This window comes from Sturnira hondurensis, unplaced genomic scaffold (assembly GCF_014824575.4).
Source record: "Sturnira hondurensis isolate 20B ecotype Veracruz unplaced genomic scaffold, ASM1482457v3 Scaffold0004271, whole genome shotgun sequence".
Lineage (NCBI taxonomy): Eukaryota > Metazoa > Chordata > Mammalia > Chiroptera > Phyllostomidae > Sturnira > Sturnira hondurensis.
The window spans coordinates 3991387-4014921 of record NW_028076902.1 but is presented as its reverse complement, the minus strand read 5'-3'; the positions used below and the strand labels follow the sequence as shown (position 1 = coordinate 4014921).

The window sequence follows — 23535 nt, the reverse complement described above, 5'->3', positions numbered from 1 at the left end:
TCCCCCCTTTAGTTTATGACCACGTGTCTCAAGTTCTTTAGATTCTATATTTCCCCTACTATTCTTGCCCTCCCCCTATTTTCTACCTACCGTCTGTGCTACTTATTCTCTGTGCCTTCTCCCCTCTTCTCCTCCTTCCACTCCCCTATTGCTAACCCTCCATGTGATCTTCATTTCTATGGTTCCACTCCTGATCTAGCTGTCCTCTTGGTTTGCTTTTGTTTTAGGTGTGGTTGTTAATAACTGTGAGTTTGCTGTCCTTTCACTGTTCATATTTTTCATCTTCTTTTTCTTAGATAAGTCCCTTTAGCATTTCATATAATAAGGGCTTGGTGATGATGAACTCCTTGAACTTGACCTTATCTGAGAAGCACTTTATCTGTCCTTCCATTCTAAATGAAAGTTTTGCTGGATAAAGCAATCTTGGATGTAGGTCTTTGGATTTCATGACTTGGAATACTTCTTTCCAGCCCCTTCTTGCCTGTAAGGTCTCTTTTGAGAAATCAGCTGACAGTCTGATGGGAACTCCTTTGTAGGTGACTGTCTCCTTCTCTCTTGCTGCTTCTAGGATACTCTTCTTCATTTTAATTTTGGGTAATGTAATTATGATGTGCCTTGGTGTGTTCTTTCTTGGATCCAACTTCTTTGGGACTCTCTGAGCTTCCTGGATTTCCTGGAAGTCTATTTCCTTTGCCAGACTGGGGAAGTTCTCCTTTATTATTTGTTCAAATAAGTTTTCCACTTGTGGCTGTTTCTTTCCCCCTTCTGGTACCCCTATAATCCGGATGTTGGAACGTTTAAAGATGTCCTGGAGGTTCCTCAGCCTCTCCTCATTTTTTTGAATTCTTGTTTCTTCATTCTTTTCTGGTTGGATGTTTTGTTCTTCCTTCTGGTCTCCTCCATTGATTTGAGTCCCAGTTTCCTTTCCATCACTATTGGTTTCCCGTGCATTTCCCTTCGTTTCAATTAGTTTAGCCTTCATATGTTCCTCTAATTTGTGACTATAATCAACCAGTTCTCTGAGCATCCTGATCACCAGTATTTTGAACTGTGCATATGAAAGTTTGGCTATCTCTTGGTCGCTTAGAATTATCGGCTCTGGGGCTTTGAATTCTTCTTGAGCCATATTTCGGACTGTTTGTGCCTGTTACGTATGAGGAGCAGAGCCCTAGGTGTTCACCAGGGCAGGGCAACTCAGTTGCTGGGTTGTGATGCTGTATGTGGAGGCGGGGTCAAAAGAAAGCAATGGCGGCCCCCTCTGCTGCCTCCCGTGGCTGCTGCCACCGCCGGGGCTGCGTGGTCCATCCCACTGTATGTGAATGTGGTACCATGGTCGGTCCGTCTCACTGCTCACTCCTCTGCTGGTTTAACTGCGCATGAATGTGTGATCACGGCCAGCCTGTCCCCGCACCCTCACTGGGTCAGCGCTGCTACCACGGCTGCCTGCTCAACTGGGTCGGGAGATTTTTCCTGCCCAACCCTGCTTTGCTGCTGGCTCTGCCTCTCTTACCATTCCCGTTTGAACGGTTTGTTGTTGTTGGACTTCCATATAGTTCAATTTCCTGTTCTTTGGCTGCGTCTTTGTTTACTAAACCTTTGTTGCATTCAAACTTGGTTGTGGGAGAAGGCACAGTCCACGGTAAACTTTTAGAAACACCTGCATTATTTGAAGGGATGAGAAAATCAACAAAATGTGACAGAAAGTCAGATATATCTGCAATTGGCAAAATTACATCCCAACCTTTGGACCAAGAGACCCAAACCTCATCTCTTCGAACAGTAACTATGCAACAATAATTTGTGGACACTAAAATCTGCCAACCACTCAAAATTAAACTGCAATCAGTCAGCAAGTAGCCTTATAAGTCTACCTAAGAATAGGCTTCTTCTTCCAAGCCTCCGGTTAGAAGGATGGAATTAAGAGAAATAGTTTCAGACAAGTTTGGCAAGAATACTACAGTGGTGACTACTCAGCTACAGACTAGGGCCCAGAATCCAAACAGGGATACACGCCACTTCAGCAAGAGAGTTATGGGAAAACGTTCTTCAGATTAGAATCCCCCTAAAACCCAAATCTTGACATTTTACAAGCCACCTCCTTCTGGTAGCCAGGTGAAAATGAATCGTCCCTAAATTCTGCGAACACTGCTTTTGTCCAAGCAAAATTGACTCCAAACAGAACTGCTTTAGGTTCACCAAAAGGTAGCTCTGAGGAGCTTTACCACCTAGTACAAATACACACTGTCAGGCTACCTGTCAAGATGGCAGGTAGCAGATGGAAGGCGGAATTGGTAAACACTCTGCTTGCCTCCCCACATTATGACAAAATTGCAGCTAAATTATAGGGCCCTTGAGAACTACCTGAAGACTAGCTGAACAGAACTATAACTTAGGACATAAAGAAGCCACGTTAAGACTGGCAGGAGGGGTGGAGACCCAAAATGGGTTGGTCCCACACCCAGGTGTGGTGGTTATGGGTAAGGAGGGATATCTCAGGTGTGGGGAGGTTATCTGGGAACAAGTGCTGGGAACAAAACCCCCCACAACAGCTGGAACTGAAAAGCAGTGGGGAGTCCATCCAGCCCAGGTGAGTCAGAGGGCTGCTCTAGGTCCTTGTGTTCTCTAAACGATCTACGCGTGGATTTACTTGCTAAGAGTCACTTTTTGAGCTCCAGTGCTAGGGCACAAACTCAAAAAGCACCAGAAATGTATGGGGAGAAACTGAACTGTCTGGCTTCAGAGTGAGGGGTAAGGTCTCTGGGAACTAAAGGGCTGACAGGTGCTCTTACTCCTTTGCTGAACCCTCCTCCCACCCAGCCTGCAAGTGCAGTTGGGCACCAAATCTGAGTCCCCATCAAACTTGCCACACCCTGGTGATTCCCTGAGAACCTGCCCCACCCAACTTACACACAGGCTTGAATCTTTTTCAGAGGCTGTTACTCATACGTGGCCAGCCTCAGCCTGAGCTGTGGACTTTCCTAAAATCTCTCAAAGGTCCACAAACTCCAAACAAGTACCGTCTGGCCTCAGTGTTCCCTGTACCTCTTGCTAAGCAGCCCCCAGCCTGAAACCAGCAGTAGCCAGCTGTGGTTCACAGCATATCCTCTTCTAGGTGCCTCTGGTATCAGCATAGGTAGCTAGTAACTGCATATCACTTTGTAGCTTCTACCAGGTTGCCCTGGCCTAGGCACAGGCAGCTGCTAACCTAAGCCTGCAATGAAGCCCTTCCCAAGAAACCTCAGAACCAAGACACCCACTGGCTGGCTTTAGACCACCATAGAGCATCACCCAATTAGCTCCATAGACAACAGACTCAAAGCGTGGACTCGGCAGGCACCAGAGCCCTGCTGTATCGAATCTCACTCTGTGGGGTCAGCCCTCACACAACAGCTCATTCACTGCTGTCATGACCAGTCCACACAGCCAGTCAACCTGAGGGTTAATCCCAACCACTGACATGCCAACAGCAATCAAGGCTCAACTACAACAGGAGGGCACACACGATCCACACAAAGGACACCCCTGGAGCACCCAGCTCACATGACCAGAGAGACTGTGCCACTAAGCCTCGCTGAACACCTACTACATTAGGCCACCCTGCCAAATCTGGGAGACTTGGCAGATCTACCTAATCCATAGAGACAAACACAGGGAGGCAGCCAAAATAAGGACAGAAAGAAACATATCCCAAATAAAAGAACAAGAGAAATTTCCAGAAAAAACTACATAAAATGGAGGCAATCAATCACCAGATACAGAGTACAAAACACTAGTTATAAGAATGTTTAATGAACTTAAGGAAAGAACAGTCAGTGAGAACTTCGACAAAGATAGAAACCATAAAAAAGGGCAGAAATGAAGAACAGATAGAATCAACATCAGATTAAATAAAGCATCAAATCAGCAACCTGAAGACAAGGTAGCAGAAAACTCCAATCAGAGCAGCAAAAAGAAAAAAGAATTTTAAAAAATGAGGATAGTTTAAAGGGCTTGTGGAACATCAAGGGTAACATTTGCACCACAGAAGGACCAGGAGAAGAGAGCAAATGATTGAAACTTATTTGAATAAACAATGACTGAAAAGTTCCTTAACCTGGTGGACGAAATAGACACACCATTCCAGGAAGTGCAGAGTGTGTTCATCCCACAAGATGAATACACAGAGGCCACAGCAAGACACATCATAATTAAAATGCCAAGGTTAAAGACAAAGAATCTTAAAGTCAGCAAGGGAAAAAGTTACTCAAAGGGAGCTCCCAGAAGACTAAGCTGATTCTTCAACAGAAATTTTGCAGTTTGGAAGGGCCTGGCAAACAGTACTCAAGTCATGAAAAGCAAGGACCTACAACCAAGCCCTGGCTGGTGTAGCTCAGTAGATTGAGCGAGGGTCTGCGAACCACATGATCGCGGTTCGATTCCCAGTCAGGGCACATGCCTGGGTTGCAGGCCAGTTCCTAGCAGGGGACTCATGTTAGGCAACCATACATTGATATTCCTCTCCTTCCCTTCCCCTCTAAAGATAAATAAAATCTTTAAAAAAAAAAAGGACCTACAACCAAGATCACTCTACCCAGCAATGCTGTCATTTAGAATCGAAGACAGAAAGAGCTCCTTAGGTAAGAAAATGATAAAGGATAAAGAAGTTCATCGCCACCAAACAAATATTATAAGAAATGTTAAAGGGGCTTCTTTAAAAAAAAGAAAAGATAAATATGGATAAAATAGCAATAACTACATACCTATCAATAATCACCTCAATTGTAAGTGAATTAAATGTTCCAACTGAAAGAGACAGAGGGTAGCTGAATGGTTAAGAAAACAACTCATACATATGCTTGTCTATAAGAGACCCACTTGAAATTGAAAGATACAGACTGGAAATAAAGGAATGGAAAAGGTATTTCATGCAAATGGAAATTTTAAAAAGCTGGGGTAGCCATACTTAGACAAAATATACGTAAAAACAAAGGCTATAACATAACAAGAGATAAAGGATATTTCATGTAGCCACAGTATGCAAGCAATCTAAGTGTCCACCAATAGGCAATTGTCTAAAGATGTGGTACATATGAGCGGGGGACCCAAAAACCACCCCAGAATTTATAAAAAATTGTGTATGCTTGTATGTTTAAACTTCAGTCACCTTCGAAAGTACTCTATTTGATGCATTACACCTATCAAGAATTTTTTCCACTGCTCAAAAGTTTTTGAACTTGTCAATTTTGATGCTGTTTAGTGCTTCTGCTGCTTTTGTTTCAACTCTTCCACACTGGCAAAATGTTTCCCTTTGAGGACTTTTTTCATCCAGGGAAACAATAAAAAATATCACTTGAGGTGACATCAGGTGAACAGGAGGGTGGGGCACAGGGGTCTTGCTGCTTTTGGTCAAAGAACATTCAGTGTGATGTGGGCCAGTGCACCTATAAATCATCCAGCATGAAATGGGAAAATGCATCGATAGTCTTCAAAAATACATTTGCAGAAGCAGAACACAGCTTCTCACAACATCAGCTGGTACACTGATACAGAAGGGTTCCTAGAACACTCACCTAGTTGGGGGAGCGCGTACCCCAAGGGACACGCCCTCCGGAAGAGTATTATTACCTGCCGTAAAAAGAATGAAATCTTACCATTTGCAACATGAATGGACGTAGAGGCTGTTATGCCAAGTGTACTAAATCAAATATCCTATGATTTCACTTATCTGTGGAATCTGAAGAACAGAATAAATGAAAAAAACACACAAACTAACTCAGAGTCTAAGAAACTGGTGGCTGCCAGATGGGACGGAGTTGAGGGCTGGGTGAAAAAGGTGCAGGGATTAAGAAGCACAAATTGGTAGTTACAATAGTCACGGATGTGAATGTACACTATAGGAAATACAGCCAATAATATTGTAGTAACTATACATGGGGCCAGTGGGTACTAGAATTTTGAGGGAATCGCTTGATAAGTTATAGAAATATATAACCACTATGTTGGGCACCTTAAACTAATAGATTGAATGTCAACTGTGATTGGAAAAACAAACAAACACAAGCCTTGTCAGAATAAGACCAAATACAAGAACTAGAATTTCTTGAAGATAAAAATCCCCTAAAGTACACAGAATTAGTGAATCTGGCTTGTATTCTCTTTTGTTAACTGTAGAATATTTCACTGGGGTGACTGTTTCATTGAAATTTTATTCCATATTCTTATTTTTTTAAAGTCCAAGAGGGGAGGATATTCTATTGTGAACACAATAAATTTGACTGAAGATTTTAAAAGCTCAGCTGAAACCTTCCCTGCCAACCCCCAGTAACCCATCAACTCTCAAACAGGCACAAGCTTCAGTTTAAAGGAAACTAAGTTTATTTATGGAAATTGTTTCAAGGGCTAATGCAATAATTTCTACTGTAAAATATACGGTAATAGAAAAATTGATTTCTTCCAATATTTGTGCCTTTTTGGCATCTCACCCTCTTACTCCCTTTCACCCAAACCTGCTTCACCCACATTCCTTTCCAACACAGTAGGTGGCAATTCCAGTCCTCTCTCAATTGCTAGTCATAATCCCCGATGTCATCCTTCATTCTTTCTCCATACTCCTCATATAGTCACTAGCACATCTACTTCATTCCACTTTTGTGTTCTATCTAGAATCCAATCACTTGTCTTCATGCCCCCTGCTATTCTCCTAGAGCAAGTCATCACCACCATCATCTCTCCTGTGGGTTACTACAATTAATATCCAACTGTTCTCCCACCCTCATTTCCTTAATTCTCCTGAGGCCAGTGACAGTGATCTTTCAAAAGAGAAGTCAGACCTTATTTCTCTGCTACCAAAACCCCTTTAATAGCCTAACATCTTCTGATTTCATCTATTTTCTCCCTTGGTTATAAAGCTCCAGCCTCCTTTCTGGAACATTTCAGGCATATTTCTAACTGAGGGCCTTTGCATTTGCTGTTTGCTTCGCCTGGGATCCTCTTCTCTCCTGAAATGCACATGATTACTCCTCAAGTATGTGTTCAAATATAGCCTCAGTGTGGCCTATTTTAAAAGGGCAAATTTACTTCTCCCCCAGGCATTCTCTCTTCTCTGCAATATTTCTCCCCCACCTGCTGATACTGTTTTTACTTATTTTGTTTAATGTCGTCTGCCTATTAAAATGTAAACTACCCAAAGGTAGCAATTTTTGTTTGCTTTATTTACTGCTGTATCCCCAGCACCTCCAATACTAAAATATATGATGAATGAATGAAAATGCCAAAAAAGATGAACATGAAATAGCTTAAAAACTAGGAGGTCCTAGCTCAAAAAAGAATATTAAAGATGAAAAGTGCTTTATAAATAATCAATGTACACAGAACAAAGTTGCAGTGAATGATTATATTAATAGCCAGATGAATTCTCTATAAGTGAAATTCCTTTTATACATACCATGGTTTTAATCATATGATTTCAGATAGGTCTTTAGCATGTGCAAACAAAGCAAAACAGCTGCTGCGAATTTGTCCAAAGTGCCTTTACACTTACATAAAAGTGGTGGACATTCATTACATTTAAATATTTATGATGCTTCAAAAAACATACTGGAGGAGAAAAATATATATAAAAATAATATTGTATAAAGTTCTTCATTAAAACAGCTTAAATAAATTCTCTATCAATACCAGATGGAGCCAGTGACTGGATCTAGAAAACACAGCTAAGAGCTTTTCTACATAACTGCATGAGAACACTTGAATCAGTCTTCAGACACTGTCATAATACCCATTTGGTTAAAATCGATATCCCATGTCATAGATGCAGCTTAACATACAGGCAAGAAAAGCAACTGATGGCAAAGTACTGCACATAATATAGTTCTGGTCTATTTGCTCTTTTTTGTCTTAGCTGTCTTCTCCTTTCTTTTTTTCACATGTTTAGGAATTTTGTTTTTTCTTTTCTCTCTCTGGGCTTCCTTGACCATCTTTTTTCTCTCCTGTAAAACAAAAGCAAAAAATATCTGTGAAATACAGATAAAAGTAAAAAGCAGACTTATTTGGATAACTTCACATCTGTTTTCCTATGGATCAAATTTCAAGTAACACTATTAATTCAATTAAGAGAAAGACAGTATTCAAACAAAATAAATTTTCCTTTTTTTCCTGACATTTAGCAGATTTTAAAGCAGTAGAAAAGCACTATTTTAAAAGATGAGGTTTTCTTTTTATAAGAAAATTCCATTCACTGGACTATGCATATTGCTACAATTAAATAAAAAGATAGATATAAGAGAATAAAAAAGTGTTACAAAATAAAAATTATGGTTTGGTGGTAGAATTTGGGATAAAACTGTCTTTAAAAAATATTTTTAAAAATTTATTGATTTTAAAGTGGGAGGGGAGAGAGAGGAAGAGAGAGTGCAAAAGAATGTAACATCAATTTATTGTTCTACTTATTTATGCATTCACTGGTTGATTCTCATATGTGCCCTGACTAGAGACTGAACTTGCAACCTTGGCGTATTGGGACAATACTCTAACCAACTGAGCAACCGGGCCAGGGCTGAGATAAAACTTTTTTAAAGGTATCCTAATAGAAATTCGAAGACAGCCAAACAGAAATATCCATGAGGACATTATTAAAAGTTTGTAACTACCATATTTTTCAGACTATAAGATGTACCCTTCCCCCCATTTGGGAGGAATAATGATTGTTAATGCTACTGTTGAATTGTTTACATTTACATTGGTGAAATATTATGTTATTTATGTTATTAAATATCTGACCACATTTTTTGCTTCAAAAAATTTTCCCCCTCTAAAACCTGAGTGTGTCTTATGGTTCAAAAATATGGTACAAGTTTAATATTCTAATAGAAATAAAAGTTGAAAAGAGAAAAAATATTTATTTCCAGTAGACAAAGAGAGAAAAATGTAGTAACAACATGTTGGATATGTTGCTCAGAAGTATTAAGACCCAACTTTACAAATTTTAAAAGATTAAGGTAAGAATGAAGAGTAATAGTTACACAGCTATAAGGTATCATTCAACCATTAGTGTCTCTTTTGTACAGCTAGGAGTGGAAGAAATAGTCTTTTAGAATCTGGAAACTCTGGGCTGTAAATCCCCCATTTAATGGTTCTTCAGTATCTCACCATAAGGCAACTCTGACATCATTTGTACTTCAAGTGCATGACAATCATTTTTAATCAATGTATTGAATTCAGTGTGTCCTCTCCCAGGGTAGTGCCCAAGGAGCTCCCATTAGAAGCCCAATCTCTAGATACTACCACCAAAAACAAAGTTCATCCTTAGGGCTATAGTTAGAGGTATTTACTGATCAATAATGTTTTCGGCCACCATAATCTAGATACTTGAACAAAGGGACAGTGGCTATGCTGCCATGGTAGAGAACAAGGGAATTTTTATTCTTGGCTAACCTTTTTATCAACTTCAACGTCAGTGGTGGGTTTCCTGGAGCAGGCATGGTCTCCTTGCTCTTCAGAAGCTGTGTCAGAACACTCAGAGGTTCCAGCATCTTCTGAATCAGAACAATTCTTTTCCTTAACCTGATTTTCTAGGAGTGCAGGTACCTTGAAAATATTTCAGAACCATATTATTCCAAACCAGTTGGTTATCTACTGTTATTCAATGCGTTAATGCCACAATTCAGATTTTAGCCTTCCAAATAAACTTTGAAAAGCAGAAGTCTGTACTAAAATATCAAAACCACAGAATCAACATTAAGGAGGAAGTTTAGAAGTAGCCATTATAGTAAGGCTCCAGAACATACTCAAATGAAGAAACTGGGGCTTTACTTGATGAACCAGAGCAACAAAACTGTTCTACTTCAGAAAAGGAGGCTGAGTTGGGATTTGGAAGTACAGACATAGGTGGATAATGATGGGGACACATTCAGAGAGATGCACTGTCGGGGATTTTGTCACTGCAAATGTACAAAACTACTGCTGTAACTGCACGTGCTATACTTTTATATGACTGTTAGTGCAGGTCTGTTTATACCAGCACTGCCACAAACACGTGAGTAATGTGTTAGTTAGTACTATGATGCGTTTACACCACTAGGTGATAGGAATTTTACTCCATTCTACTCTGATGGGACCACAACCATATGTATATGGCCCGCTATTGACTGAAACACTGCAATGCGGGGATGACTGTGAAATACAGACAGAAGTAACAAATACTTATTTGGATAAATTTACAGCTGTTTTCCTATGAATCAAATTTCAAGCAAAAATTATTGTGTTTGATCAAGAGGAAGGATGAAGCCCTGGCTGGTGTAGCTCAGTGGATTGAGCGTGGGCCTGCGAACCACACAATCGCGGTTCGATTCCCAGTCAGGGCACATGCCTGGGTTGCAGGCCAGTTCCCAGCAGGGGACTCATGAGAGGCAACCATTCATTGATATTTCTCTCCTTCTCTCCTTCCCTTCCTCTCTAAAAGATAAATAAATAAAACCTTAAAAAAAAAGAGGAAGGATGATATTTAAGCAAAAGAAATTTTTCTTTTCCCTGAAGTTTAGTTTTTAAAGCAGCAGGAAGGACTTTTTAAAAAGAGGTTTTCTAAGAAAAGAACCAAACATCTAAAAGGCAATTCTTTACAAAGATGACAAAGTAAATTTTCAAAGAGCAAACTGAGACCCTTCATATTTAAGCCTTTAACTAAAAACATTAAAAGAAATAAAAACTGCCTTTATTACTGCTTAAACTAGAATTAGTCCCCACCATTCTAAAATGTAAAACAGAACAAGGTTGTTTTTAAGAATGTAACATTACAGAAATCCAGCACTGTACGACTGTTAAACTCCTGAGACTGCTCCTCATACATGCTTTTAGGCTGGCTGTAAAACCATCAAGTACATGGTTATCGTTAATAACTTCACAAATGAAGACCAGGATACAAAAAGGATCAATGCCTTGGCTATAACCACAGAAAAATTCAGACAGAGAATGAAAAATAAACCATAAATTTTTGTACTTCAGTCTATGGTTAAAAAGAACAAACACAAAAACAGTATTTCTGAAAATGTCATAGGCTTTGCAAGTGTATATTCTAAGAGCTATATCATTGTTAATTCTAATAATACTACACTAAATTTTATACCCTTTAAGAGTTTTCACATAAATAAATAGCAACAAATATTCTTCATACCTTCTGAACGCCTGACAAATCCTTCTTCAATCCTGTGACAGTCTGGTACAGAATCTTGTAACCACAAAGAAAAAAAACAAAAATTAACATAAAACTAGACAATGAAATAACACACTCCAATATTAATAAAGAACACTATGGGCTAAATGGTATTTTGTGGGATTATAAAAACATGCCTAAAACTTATCTCACAGTAACAAAAAAAGTAGTATATCATGGGTGTTAATCTTGTCCAATATCAGCTTATTCCAGCCAAAAGGCCAAATCCCACTGACAATATGATGGTTTCTACCGATGAACATTTGGGATGAATTTGATGATGAAAACTCTTTGAATTTCAAGGAGGTGAAAAATATTCTCCTCCCCAAAATAACCCCATTGTTACCTCATTGGTAGACCTGAATCATGGAAAGCTGTGATCAATTATTATTAAAGTATTTTTTATTTTATCAACAAAAATTTGGAGAAAATTTGGCAAAAATTTTTTTTTCTAAATTTTTGTTTTTATAATGATCTATAAAACAGCCTCAATTTTGCTTCTTGGCCTACAAAACCTAAAATATTTACTATATGGCCCTTTAACAAAAAAAAATTTCTAGACCCTAAAATATATCTATTAATGGATCCAGCATAATATCCTAGACTTTTATATAAATTTTCCTTTTCTACAACTGTAGTTTTAGACTCATTCAAATGTGTCATTTTCTTTCATAAATACCAATGAACCCCCTTTTTACATCCAATGTGCACAAAGGACATGTTAGTGCAAAGGGAATCAGCCACCTCACTACACTAGAAGCCGGCATTCATGACTGTGGGCCTGGGACACCAGCTCCACATAAAGCCAGCTACTCACATTATCCTGCTGGGCATTCATGGCCATGTCCTCTTCCTTCAATTTCATCATTATATCCATATCCCGCTCATAATTTTTTACTTCATTCAAGGTTCTAGGAATATATGCTCGTTTAAACACCTAACAAATACAAAAGAAAAGTAAAACTGAAACATAAATTTCTTACTTTCACTCAGCGTCCTCACCCCCTATCAAGTCATAAAAAAATAAAAAAAGAATCCACCATCATCTACAACACTAATGTTCAGCCAGGCTGTCTGCACAGGCCAGTGTTGCATGTGCTATGCAAAAAGTAATGTGTTACCAACGATAACAGACTAAATATGATTTAAGGTTACCCTTAGAATAACATTTCTTTCTCCTCCTTTGCATTACAAATTTCTTTTCTGAGTGGGAGAAAAAGGAATGTAATTACTTGGCTGTGCCTTACAAAGGAACACCTAACACAGGAATATCGTCCACTCTGCTACCGTGAAAAAAGGTTCAGAACTGCTGATAAATACAGGGTACCTTATATTTATCCAGGACACTAATAGCTATGAAAATTTAAAAAAATAAAATAAAGCTACCTATAGATCACCTTCACAAAACAGTACACTGACTCCCAAAATTAAAATGTTTTTTCAACCAAACATAAATATTGAAAATGTACAATGTTACTGCAATCAACATTTAAGTCATTTAAAAATCTACATTTGAAAATTGAAACAGGCTTGTCTTTGTTGAATCATATACTCTAGCAGATTCTTTAAAATGTTTTCAATCTAGAACAATGGGCTAATGGGTTGCTGAGTGGAATAATGTTGGTACATATTACATCTCAAGGAAATATTTTTAAAAACTGCTTACCTATTAAAAGCAAGTTCATGCCTTAATAATATTTTTAAAAAATATTTATATATTATTAGCTTTGCGCAGTGGCAGTATCGTAGCCAATGAGGTTTATCCGAGGCGCGATTATTGCTAATTGAAAAATATTTATATATTATTAGAGAGAGAAGGATGGAGAAAGACAGGAAGAGAAACAGTGATGTGGGAGAGAAACATCAATTGGTTGCCTCTCACATGCGCCCCAACCAGGGACCAAACCTTGAACCTAGGTACGTGCCCTGACCCAGGAAGGAAGTGAACTAGTAATCTTTTGCTTTCTGGGATGACACCCAACCAACTGAACCATACCAGTCAGGGCACCTTAACAATACTTTTAAAAAGACCTCATAGCACAAGTGTTTCCTAAGGCTGTGGACAGATGGTAACTCTTACCTCTTCATCTACATGATCTTGGCTGGACCTTTCTTCCTTGGTCCTTTGGGATGCTATTTCCATGGCCTTGACAAAAAACAAACAAACAAAAACAATTACTTTCCTTCACAGTCAACCTACATAAGACACATCCATTTCCCAACCAAGTCTATTCTAATCTTTCTTGGTATCGCCTCTTCACAAAATAAAGGACTTGGTGTACTCCAGTGGTCATGTTAGCTCTCCATGTTAGACCTCACCGGAAAGACTGCCATTGACCCAAAAGTAACAAAATAAATCATACTTGGCTAGCCTCAGGGAATCCTTAGCTCCTTCCTCAAAAGCATTCTACTCCTACAAATTTTTAAACAACTACCAAAATATTTACTAAAGGAAAACTGAGACCCAAAGAATGAAAGAACCAATCCTTAACTCTTGAGCAGTCAGTGAAGGGAATCAAAGAGAGTAGATTATCCTCTCATTTGAGTATACAGCTCTAATGCTGCTGCAGCATAAGCCACTAACAAAAGCAATCTGAACAATGACTGACGCTAAAATATGACAAAGGTTCTACAGGATTCTTTTGGCTTATAACACTGTGAAACTGAAGATTTGCTCTCTACTCTATTTAGAATATACAGAAAAAAGAATGAACGGTACTAGGTGGCTTTTTGTTTTAAGATCAGATACTAAAATTAGTGTTAGAGTTAAGGAATAAAAATGATGTGATATTTAGTCATTCATGTAACATACGGGATTACCTACTATTGCCAGGTGTTAATTAGGTACAGGTAACACAACAATGAAATCCCTGTCTTTCAAGAGTTAATAGTCTAGTAAAGAGTGACAAATTCCTTCTCTCTACTTCTATAATGGTTACATAACATGAAACTGCAATTGGCCCTCCATAGCTATATATCTGTATCCATGGGTTTTGCATCCTCAGATTCAACCAATTTTGGACTGAAAATATCCAAAAAGAGTGTTAACTGCATTGCTGACATGTACACTATATTTAGGCCTATGATGACTGCATATGTACTGAACACGTACAAACTTTTTCTTGTCCTTATTTCCTAAATAATACAATATAACAATTACTGATATAGCATTTACATTTCATTAGGAATTATAAGTAACCTAGACATGATTTAGAGTATACAGGCAGTTATGTGTAGGTTATATGCAAATACTATGCCCTTCTATCTAAGGGATTGAGCATCCTTGGATTTTGGTGTCCTCTAGAAGGGTCCTGGAACCAGTTCTCCTTGGATCCTGAGGGATGCCTGCACAACTTCTGGAAATAATTATTTCTGCCTGATTTCTCAAGAACGCTTTCTGAACTGAGCTTTAAAGTTCATTCAACAAAGAAAGATAAGCAAGGATAGAAATGGGAAGGCATTCCAAGGAAAGAAAACATGAAAAGATATGATAAAGTTTGAAAACCTGTGTCGGGGCATATATGCCACGTGTTCAATATTCTATAATTGAGAGGTAACAAGAAAAAACAGAAAACCTAGATATCAAAATTAAAACCTTGTGCTTCAAAGGATGCAATAAACAGAGTAAAAAGGCAGCCTACAGAACGGGAGAAAAATATGTGTAAATCATATGGTGTTACTAGTATTCAGAATACATAAAGAATTCCTTTCACTAAAAATAAAAAAATTTGATTAAAAAATGGACAAAAAATTTGAATAGACACATTACCAAAGAAGATATACAAATGGTTAATAAGCACATGATAAGACACTGAACAATATTTGAGAAATGCATATCAAAACTATGTGACACCACCTCGTACTTATCAGGACAGCTACTCAAAAAAACCTAAAACCCCACAAAAGTAAAACAAAATCAAAACCCTTGTACATTGTTGATGGATATGTAAAATGGTGCAGTCACTAAGGAAAATAGCATGGGTGTTAGTCACAAAGTTAAAAGTAGAATTACCATATGATCCAGTAATTAATTCTACTTTTTCCCCTTAAATCCTGGCTTGAGGGACACATTTACCAATTTTTTTTGGGGGGGGGGGTGGAGAGAGAGAGGGGGAGGGAGAGAAAGAAACATCGACTGTCTACCTCCTGTGTGCGCCCCACCTGGGGACTGAGCCTGCAACCTAGGCGTGTGCCCNGACACATTTACCAATTTTGGGGGGGGGGGTGGAGAGAGAGAGAGGGGGAGAGAGAGAAAGAAACATCGACTGTCTACCTCCTGTGTGCGCCCCACCTGGGGACTGAGCCTGCAACCTAGGCGTGTGCCCTGACTGGAAATCGAAGCTGCAACCTTTTGGTGCACAGGACAATGCTCCAACTAAAGAAGTCACACTGGCCAGGGCCAGTAATTTCACCTTTGAGTCTACATCAAAAGAACTGAAAGCAGAGTCTTGAAGAGATATTTGCGTACCTATCTTCACAGCAGCACTATTCAACAACAGCCAAAAGGTGGAAGCAACCAAACTGTTCATGGATGGATGGATGGATAAACAAATGTGGTATGTACATACAATGGCATTATTACTCCATCTTCAAAAGAAGGGAATTCTGACACATCCCACGCCATGAATGAACTTTGAGGACATTATGCCAAGTGAAATAAGTCAGCTGAAAAAAACTAATGGTGTATGATTCCACTTACGTCAGCAGTCAGCATCATAGACCAAAAGGAGAATGGGCTGGGAGGAGGGAGAAATGGGGAGTTAGTGTTTACCTTGTGAAACAGCTTGTTTCACAAGATATAAACATTTTGTGGATGAATTGTGGTGATGGTTGCACAACATGAACTTAATTACTGCCACTGAACTGTACACTTAAATGGTTAAAATGGTAAATTTTATATTTCGTATATTTTACCACATTTTTTAAGAATTGTGTGATCCAGAAAGGCCTCTGAGAAACAAGGGAAAGGAATTAATGACCAAAAGCTAACAACAGGTTTCTTATTAAATGTTTATAACTTCGACAGTCTATGTAATCTTGCCTAACACTTAAAATCTGGCTTTACCATTGGCTTTTTACTATACTTTTGATTCCCCAAGCTGTGAAATCAGGGTAAGATCTCAAGAAGCTGTCAAATGAACAAAAGTTATGCTGGGCAATTTGAGTCCTCAGAAGTGACACATAAAGGCTAATTACTACTGCTATTTTCTGTTTTTTTTTCCTTCCTTACCCCATCTCACCTTTGAGAGATAAGCATCCATGTTCTCCTGCGTAATTGACGGGTCTGTGACAAATTCAAAGAGTTCCCGCACAGTCATCACAGCAACGTTGTGCTTCAGAAAGAAGTCTGTCAGGAGGAAAACATTTGTGACAGCTTTACTAGAGAAAAGGTTATTATTCCAACAACTTTACAGAAAACACAAAAATGAACATATACTATCTGACAGCTAATCGTATAAGTGTCATGCATTGAACGACTTAGTCCCAACATTTTATATCACCAGCTTCAGAGTACAGAACTAACACACACAAATAAGCTGGTAAAAAATTAAAATTTCTACTCACCATTGACATTGGCACAATCCTTTCTCAAGAACTCCAAGGCATGTGGGTGGTCATGCTCCACGGACTGAGAAACGTCAATGACGTACACACCCCCACCACTGCACCTGTGGGCCAGAGAGGCAGAGACTCTGAGAGACATCGGCAAGGTGCACATTCCCTTATGATAACATGAGGGCTCAATTCAATGACTAAGGTCACCAAAGGCAGGAAATACATCCTACACCGTGACCATGTGGAAGCCAACTTTAATACTTTTGAATTTAGCATGGCACCTTGGACTGGGGTTTATTTTTTTAAAGGACATGAAATGACTTATGGGACATTCCTAAGAGAAAAAACCCACTCACAGCATGTTAAATTCACTGAGATCCGCGTGAACAAGTCTGGCATCTTGATACATTATCCTCATGTATTGGATGACCTGCAGGTACAACTCCCGAGCCTTGGATTCTGATAATTGGATATTTTTCAGAAGTGGTGCTGGCCTTTAATAAGAATAAAATGAACAAGAAGATAACGTGACCACGACAAGTTTTCTTGCTTTAAACCGCATTTTTTATAGGCACTTCTCTTCTACAACTCATCACTGCACAATCTGGTTCACTACAGATGTACCATTCCAAAAAGCTGTCAACCAACAGGTGCTTCCCCAGCTTACTGCACAAAATTATTCTCAAAAAAAAAAACAAAAAAACCCCAGTGAACTTTGTTCTTCTGAAGCATTTTGAAACTTAAAAACATAGAATAAATGTTTAAAAATATTTTATTTATATATTCTTAGAGTGAAGGGAAAGGAAGAAGAAAGAGAGGGAAAGAAACATCAATGTGAGATACACTGATCAGCTGCCTCTCACATGCACGCCAACAGGAACCCAGCCCACAACCCAGGCACACGCCCTGACTGGGAATCAAACCTGTGACCATTCACTTTGCAGGACAACGCCCAAACAACTGAGCCATATCAGTAAAATAAATGAATAACTCTGTGCACTAAATATGGTGGGAAAGAGTAGTAAAAAATATTCCAAGATAAAAATGAGCTATTTAAATAGAAAATATTCACATATTGAGTAATTCAAAGCACCTAGAAATATAATTCTGAGCATGTAACTATTAGGCCCTCTACATACTCACATGTCATCTTTACCAATGAAACCCATGACAAGAACATGACTTCTTAGCAGGATAGGTTCTGGGCATGGGATCCCAGCTGTGTTTAGCCTGTGATATTAAAACAGACAAAAGGACAAATAAAAAGTCAAAACAACATCTAAAAGAAATCACAATAGCTGCAGTACACAAGATTAATACTGCTGTTACAAAATCGCCCTGGCTGGTGTAGCTCAGTGGATTGAGCGCGGGTCTGCGAACCACACAATCGAGGTTTGATTCCCACTCAGGGCACATGCCTGGGTTGCAGGCCAGTTCCCAGCAGGGGCCAGTTCCCAGCAGGGGCCAGTTCCCAGCAGGGGACACATGAGAAGCAACCATACATTGATATTTCTCTCCCTCTCTCTTTCCCTTCCTTTCTAAAGATAAGTAAATAAAATTTTTTTAAAAAAAGAAAATGACACCAGGGCTTCTCAATTGTACTATCGTATTTCAAAAGCTATTACGACATTAGTGATTTAAAGTCGCACCATCATGCACTACCAAGAACAACAAAACAGTGGCAATCCAACCACAACATCCCAAGGCCTCTATATGTGGCTTTCCCAAATACTCTATCCAATTCCATAGATGTTGAACTGGGAAAACATGTGAGTCTTAGAGCTGACAAAACATAGCAGTTACATCTGCAATGGTCTTTTGAGTTGATAAGCCTGAACAACGATTAGCAAAAACAATGATTAGTTGGACTCATACCTAATAGCTAACTAAGTACATGCAGATTTCAGAAGGGCTTTCAAGACAAGCATCAGTACCTGCTTAATACTAAAAAAGCCAGTGTGTCATCTGTGTACAGCGTATTAGAAGGTGTCAGCTTAAAGAATATAGAAATTTGTCTAAAATTGGACTGAAAGAAGAAAAGGAAACCAATAAACAAAGAGTTTTGAATCTAACAAAACTTTCTGAAACTCTTAATACCTATTTAAAAATGATGCACCATTCTCACCAACTGAGTTAAGTCACTTCACTGTTTAAAATCCTGTTAACAGCTCTTTATTATCCTGAGTACAAATTCTAAACATTTTTACGTGGCTTCTACGGCTCTTTAAATGATCCGGCCTTGCTGTATAAATGTGAATATCATGGGTTTTTTAAGCAGACAACATAAGGTAGCTCCTCCTTGTCCAAGTGTGTTTCAGCTTACCTCAGCAGGTCTAACAGAATCTAGCCCTACTGTGTCCCTATCTTTGAACAGACCCCCCTGGGATCTGCCAGCAGGGAAGAGCTGAGGCCAATGCCCAGGGCACAGCACAGACACACCCCCAGATAGTCACCTGATCAAGTTCCTCATTTCTTTTTCTGCCCAAGTTTTCACCATTTTTCTGGGGTTTCCTTTACAGTAGCCATGACGAAACCTTGAATATAAAAAACATTTGTTATTTGAATCATTCCATTCTAGTTTTTTTTTCAGGATTCAGAAACTAAGTCAATTGGAAAAAATACATCTGAGCTCACCTGAATTCCCCGCTTACATACTTGTCCCGATCTTTGAACACCAAAATAGAAGTTTTATAAATTTTAATTGCTCTGCTCTCTCCATTTGTTGTGCTAGCATGGTATACATTAGCCTATTTTAAGTCAAAACCAAAGAAAATTATGTTTGTGTTAAATAAATACAAACAGTATTTTACTTTTTCAATTTATTTGATTCTATCCTCAAAAGTTAAAAAAGTCAAGTTAACTGAAATAATACGCATGAAGAACACTGTGATCTTCTGAATATGTGAATTAAAAGGTACAATAAATAGAGCTCCAAATTACGTACATGTAAAATCCAACTTAAATACACGTGAGAAGTGGTTTCAAACATTTTTATACCTCAGACATGTGAAAAATATCTGAAGACATCCTTATGTCTCATGATTTATAAATTAAATTTTACTGAGAACTGTTTCCCATAGAATCAATTGCTAATTTAGCCCTGGCTTGTGTGGCTCAGTGGATTGAGTGCTGGTCTGTGAAACAAAGGGTCACCTATTCGATTCCCAGTCAGGGCACATGCCTGGGTTGCAGGCCGGGTTCCCAATAGGGGGCATGTGAGAGGCAACCGAACACTGATGTTTCTCTCCCTGTTTCTCTCTCCCTTCCCCTCTCTCTAAAAATAAATAAAATCTTTTAAAAAACCTTACTAATTAAAAAACACCATGTTTGTCTTTCTGCATATCCATATATAAAAAAATGAGAGACAATAGCTGACCCATAGAAACTAGGCCATAAGCCCCACCCCTTTTATTAACCCTCTGATTAGGACTCAGGCCTGTAGTAACCTGACCATTAGTACTGCTGAGCACAACTAGTTGGATTCAACAATGTGGTAAAGTAACAGCAGTGAAAAGGCACAATTATGTGCACAGCTTCCTACCTAGCTATAAATATTAATAAAGCCATTTTTAAAAATACTGATTAAACTATCTTAGCTTATATAGTTTTTCCTTTTAAAGGCACATTTTTAAAAAGATTTTATTTATTCATGTATCTTTAGAGGGGAAAGAGAGAGGGAGAGAAACATCAATGTATGGTTGCCTTTAGTGTGCCCCTATTGGGAGGTGGCCTGCAGGGAACTGGCCTGCAACCCAGGCATGTGCCCTGACTGGGAATCAAACTGTGATCCTCTGGTTTGCAGGCCTGTGCTCAATCCACCAAGCTACACCAGCCAGGGCTTAAAGGCACATTTTATTTCTAAGTGCCTTCATTTCATTTGTTATCTGAAATAAGAACTAACATGAAAACACTCAGGCATCCAAAGAAAAGCTTACTTCTTTTCCTGTGCTAATGCAGCCATTTATCTCTGATATCACTCCTCTAGTCAACATCTTGAATAATATCATTCGTGTTCTGGGATCCAACACCTAAAAAAAAAAAAATAGAAGGTTCAGAAAGATATTGAAGAACCCGACAATTAATAAACTGAAGAGCTTAACTGTACCATGAAATCCTGGCTGGCGAAATGAGAATTGCTATTATGGTGTTTTTATTTAGTCTAATTTTTAGCAGAGAGAACAGGAGGTGAGGGCCAAAGGAATCAGAGAGATAATACACCAATAAGTTCATTCAGTCATAGAAATCAAAGGCTACCAAGTCCAAAAGAGGCAATAATTGACTCTAGACCAGCATTTGCTAATAAAAATATTATGTAAACTATGTAAGCAATTTTACATTTTTCTAGTCACATTAAAAGAATTAAAAGATAATACATTTAGATGTATTTATTCCAATATATCTAAAATACTACCTTTTTAGTATGTAATTGACATTAAAAAGTTACTAGTGAAAGATTTAATATTCCGTTTTTCACCCTGTCTTAAAGATATGGTGTGTTTTACATTTATAGCATGTCTTAGTTTGTATCAGCCACATTTCAAGTGCTCAATGGCCACTCTCTATGAACCACGGGTCAGCACCTTACAGCTCATGAGTGATCTCCAGGCTGTGGCTTGTATTTCTACAGCCTGCAAACTAAGAATGGTTTTTTACACTTTAAAATAGTTGTTAAAAAAATATATTGTGCCCTGACTAATGTGGCTCAGTTGGTTGGGCAATGTGACAGTTTGACTCCAAATCAGGGCACATGCCTGGGTTACAGGTTCCATTCTGGTCAGGGCACTTATGAGAGGCAGCCGATCGATGTTTCCCTCTCACATTGATGTTTCTCTCCTTCCCTTCCCCCTTCTCTCCAAAAATTAGTAAATAAATAAATAAAATCTTTTATTTAAAAATTTTCTTAAAAAAATAAAAAAGGATTGTCAGCCACAACACTTAATGTATTTATCCTTTAGCTCTTTAAAAGAGTTTATGGCCCCTTGCTATAGATGAGTAATCCTGGGAAGGGTCTCCTTCAAAGTCAGAGCAATCAGCTTTGAGTAAAAAAGACTCAAAAGTCTTCTTTAACAAACACAAGGCAATGTATTAAAGTCTGCTCCTGTCAATGTCTGAAGATGAAGCAACCACATATTTATACGCAATTCTGCGGGACAGCTGCATAAGCTCTTCATGGCTCAGGCGGCCCCTTCAGCTCCATTAAGTGAGCCAGTGTCAAATGGCCAAATTTAACTATATGAGAATAGCGATTTTTCAACTGGTGTGCCACTAGAATTTTTAAAACATGCAATACCTGAGTACATAGTCAGGGGCACTGATCTCTTCCATTAAGATTGTCACATAAAAAAATGATAGCCAATATAACAATAGCTGCCCGGTGTGAATGAATCAAAATTATACTTATGTTTTTGTCAGACTGGCAAAAAATATAACTCAGGGGTGGTAACGGTATGTTTACAGTTGCACTGTCACCTTTTAAAAAAGATTTTATTTAATTTTAGAGAGAAGGAATGGGAGGTAGACAGAGAGGGTGAGAAATATTGATCAGTTGCTGCTTATCATAGCCCTAATGAGGACTGAACCCGCAGCCCAAGTAAGTGCCCCGACTGGGAATCTAATTGACTTTTGCTTTGTGGGATGATGCCCAACCAACTGAGCCACAACAGTCGGGGTGCATTGTGACACTCTTGAGTTAATAAACCTATTGTAATAATCATAACTGGAGTGTCTTTTTTTCATAAAAACAACTGTAAGTGTACTTTCACCCACCCCTGCATATGTTTTGGTGTTCTGTAAAATTTTAGTTACTCGTTTACGTGTGCCATGAGATGAAAAAGATTGACAATCACTACTCTAGGGTCTATCCTTCAACGAGGTGGCTGTGGCCATGCCAGAAACCTAAGGCTTATACAAACAAAATAACCTTAAAAGAATGCAGGGCTAAAACCCAAACTACAAAGAGTGGCAACTGAAAGATAATGAAAGGAAAGTGAGTGAACAGGCAATAACTACACTCCCTCTCTACTGCACAGATAAACAGCAGGAGTGTAAGCTGGCTGAACACAGAAATCTAGATAGAGACCTGGGCTTCTGCAAAACTAGTAGGTAGCCAAGTTAGGGGACTAGAAAGGGCATATGAAAAACAGTTTAAAAACAAAATAGGGAAAGAAATATAATAAGCTTAAAAATGTATTTTGTAAAGTCAAAATATATACTGTCATTCAAAATTAATTTCAAAAGAGAAAAAGAAGGGTTTTTCTGTCTGTGTTATTTTAAAGTCTTTGAAAGTTGAAGCTGCCTCATCTCTCTGAGCTGGACCACACTTTGTTTCCAATCACACACACACAAATATCACACAAAATAAATAAATTAGAGGACAATGACGATACAAGTCCAGGCATGTTCCTGCCAGACTGAATGTGAAATTCTCCAATTACACAAATGGTTCTAGAGCACAAGTTGGGTGTTACTCCTCTGGGGACTGAGGTATGTTATAGAAGAGATGCTTACATCTTAAACCAAAGAGGCCGCTATTCCAAAATGTGCACATGTGTATGGTGGAAAGTGGGTGACAGGTTGCAGTAGCAACATTCTGACCCCTTTTATCTCTTTGTTCACATAAAAAACCTGGGTCTATGCTAACATCCAATCTCGGCCCTCTACATGTGGGAAAACCAAGGGCCAACTTTTCCCCATTCTTAAATAGAAAGAACCAAACAAGCACACCCTGGTGATTTCTAAACCAAGTAAGGGATTTCTAATTGAAAATTTTAAGGCATTACTTGTGTGTGTCTCTC

General features: G+C 38.7%; 1 protein-coding gene and 1 pseudogene across 2 annotated transcripts in view; one reads left to right on the top strand and one right to left on the bottom strand.

Moving 5' to 3' along the window:
• Window positions 1-6462: 6462 nt before the first annotated feature.
• The window catches only part of RIOK1 (RIO kinase 1), a 34185-nt gene continuing 17112 nt past the window's right edge, over window positions 6463-23535 (bottom strand). For both annotated transcript variants that reach the window (XM_037045373.1, XM_037045374.1), the window contains exons 6-17: window positions 20677-20769; window positions 19376-19488; window positions 19195-19275; window positions 17885-17971; window positions 17098-17235; window positions 16751-16854; window positions 16426-16532; window positions 13266-13331; window positions 12003-12122; window positions 11147-11200; window positions 9412-9564; window positions 6463-7967 (exon numbers count right to left, since the gene is read on the bottom strand). In XM_037045373.1, coding sequence (XP_036901268.1) covers window positions 7857-7967; window positions 9412-9564; window positions 11147-11200; window positions 12003-12122; window positions 13266-13331; window positions 16426-16532; window positions 16751-16854; window positions 17098-17235; window positions 17885-17971; window positions 19195-19275; window positions 19376-19488; window positions 20677-20769 — 1227 coding nt within the window. In that variant the 3' untranslated portion in view covers window positions 6463-7856. The remainder of the gene's footprint in view (window positions 7968-9411; window positions 9565-11146; window positions 11201-12002; window positions 12123-13265; window positions 13332-16425; window positions 16533-16750; window positions 16855-17097; window positions 17236-17884; window positions 17972-19194; window positions 19276-19375; window positions 19489-20676; window positions 20770-23535) is intronic.
• On the top strand, window positions 12909-12993 carry LOC118986489 (uncharacterized; annotated as a pseudogene).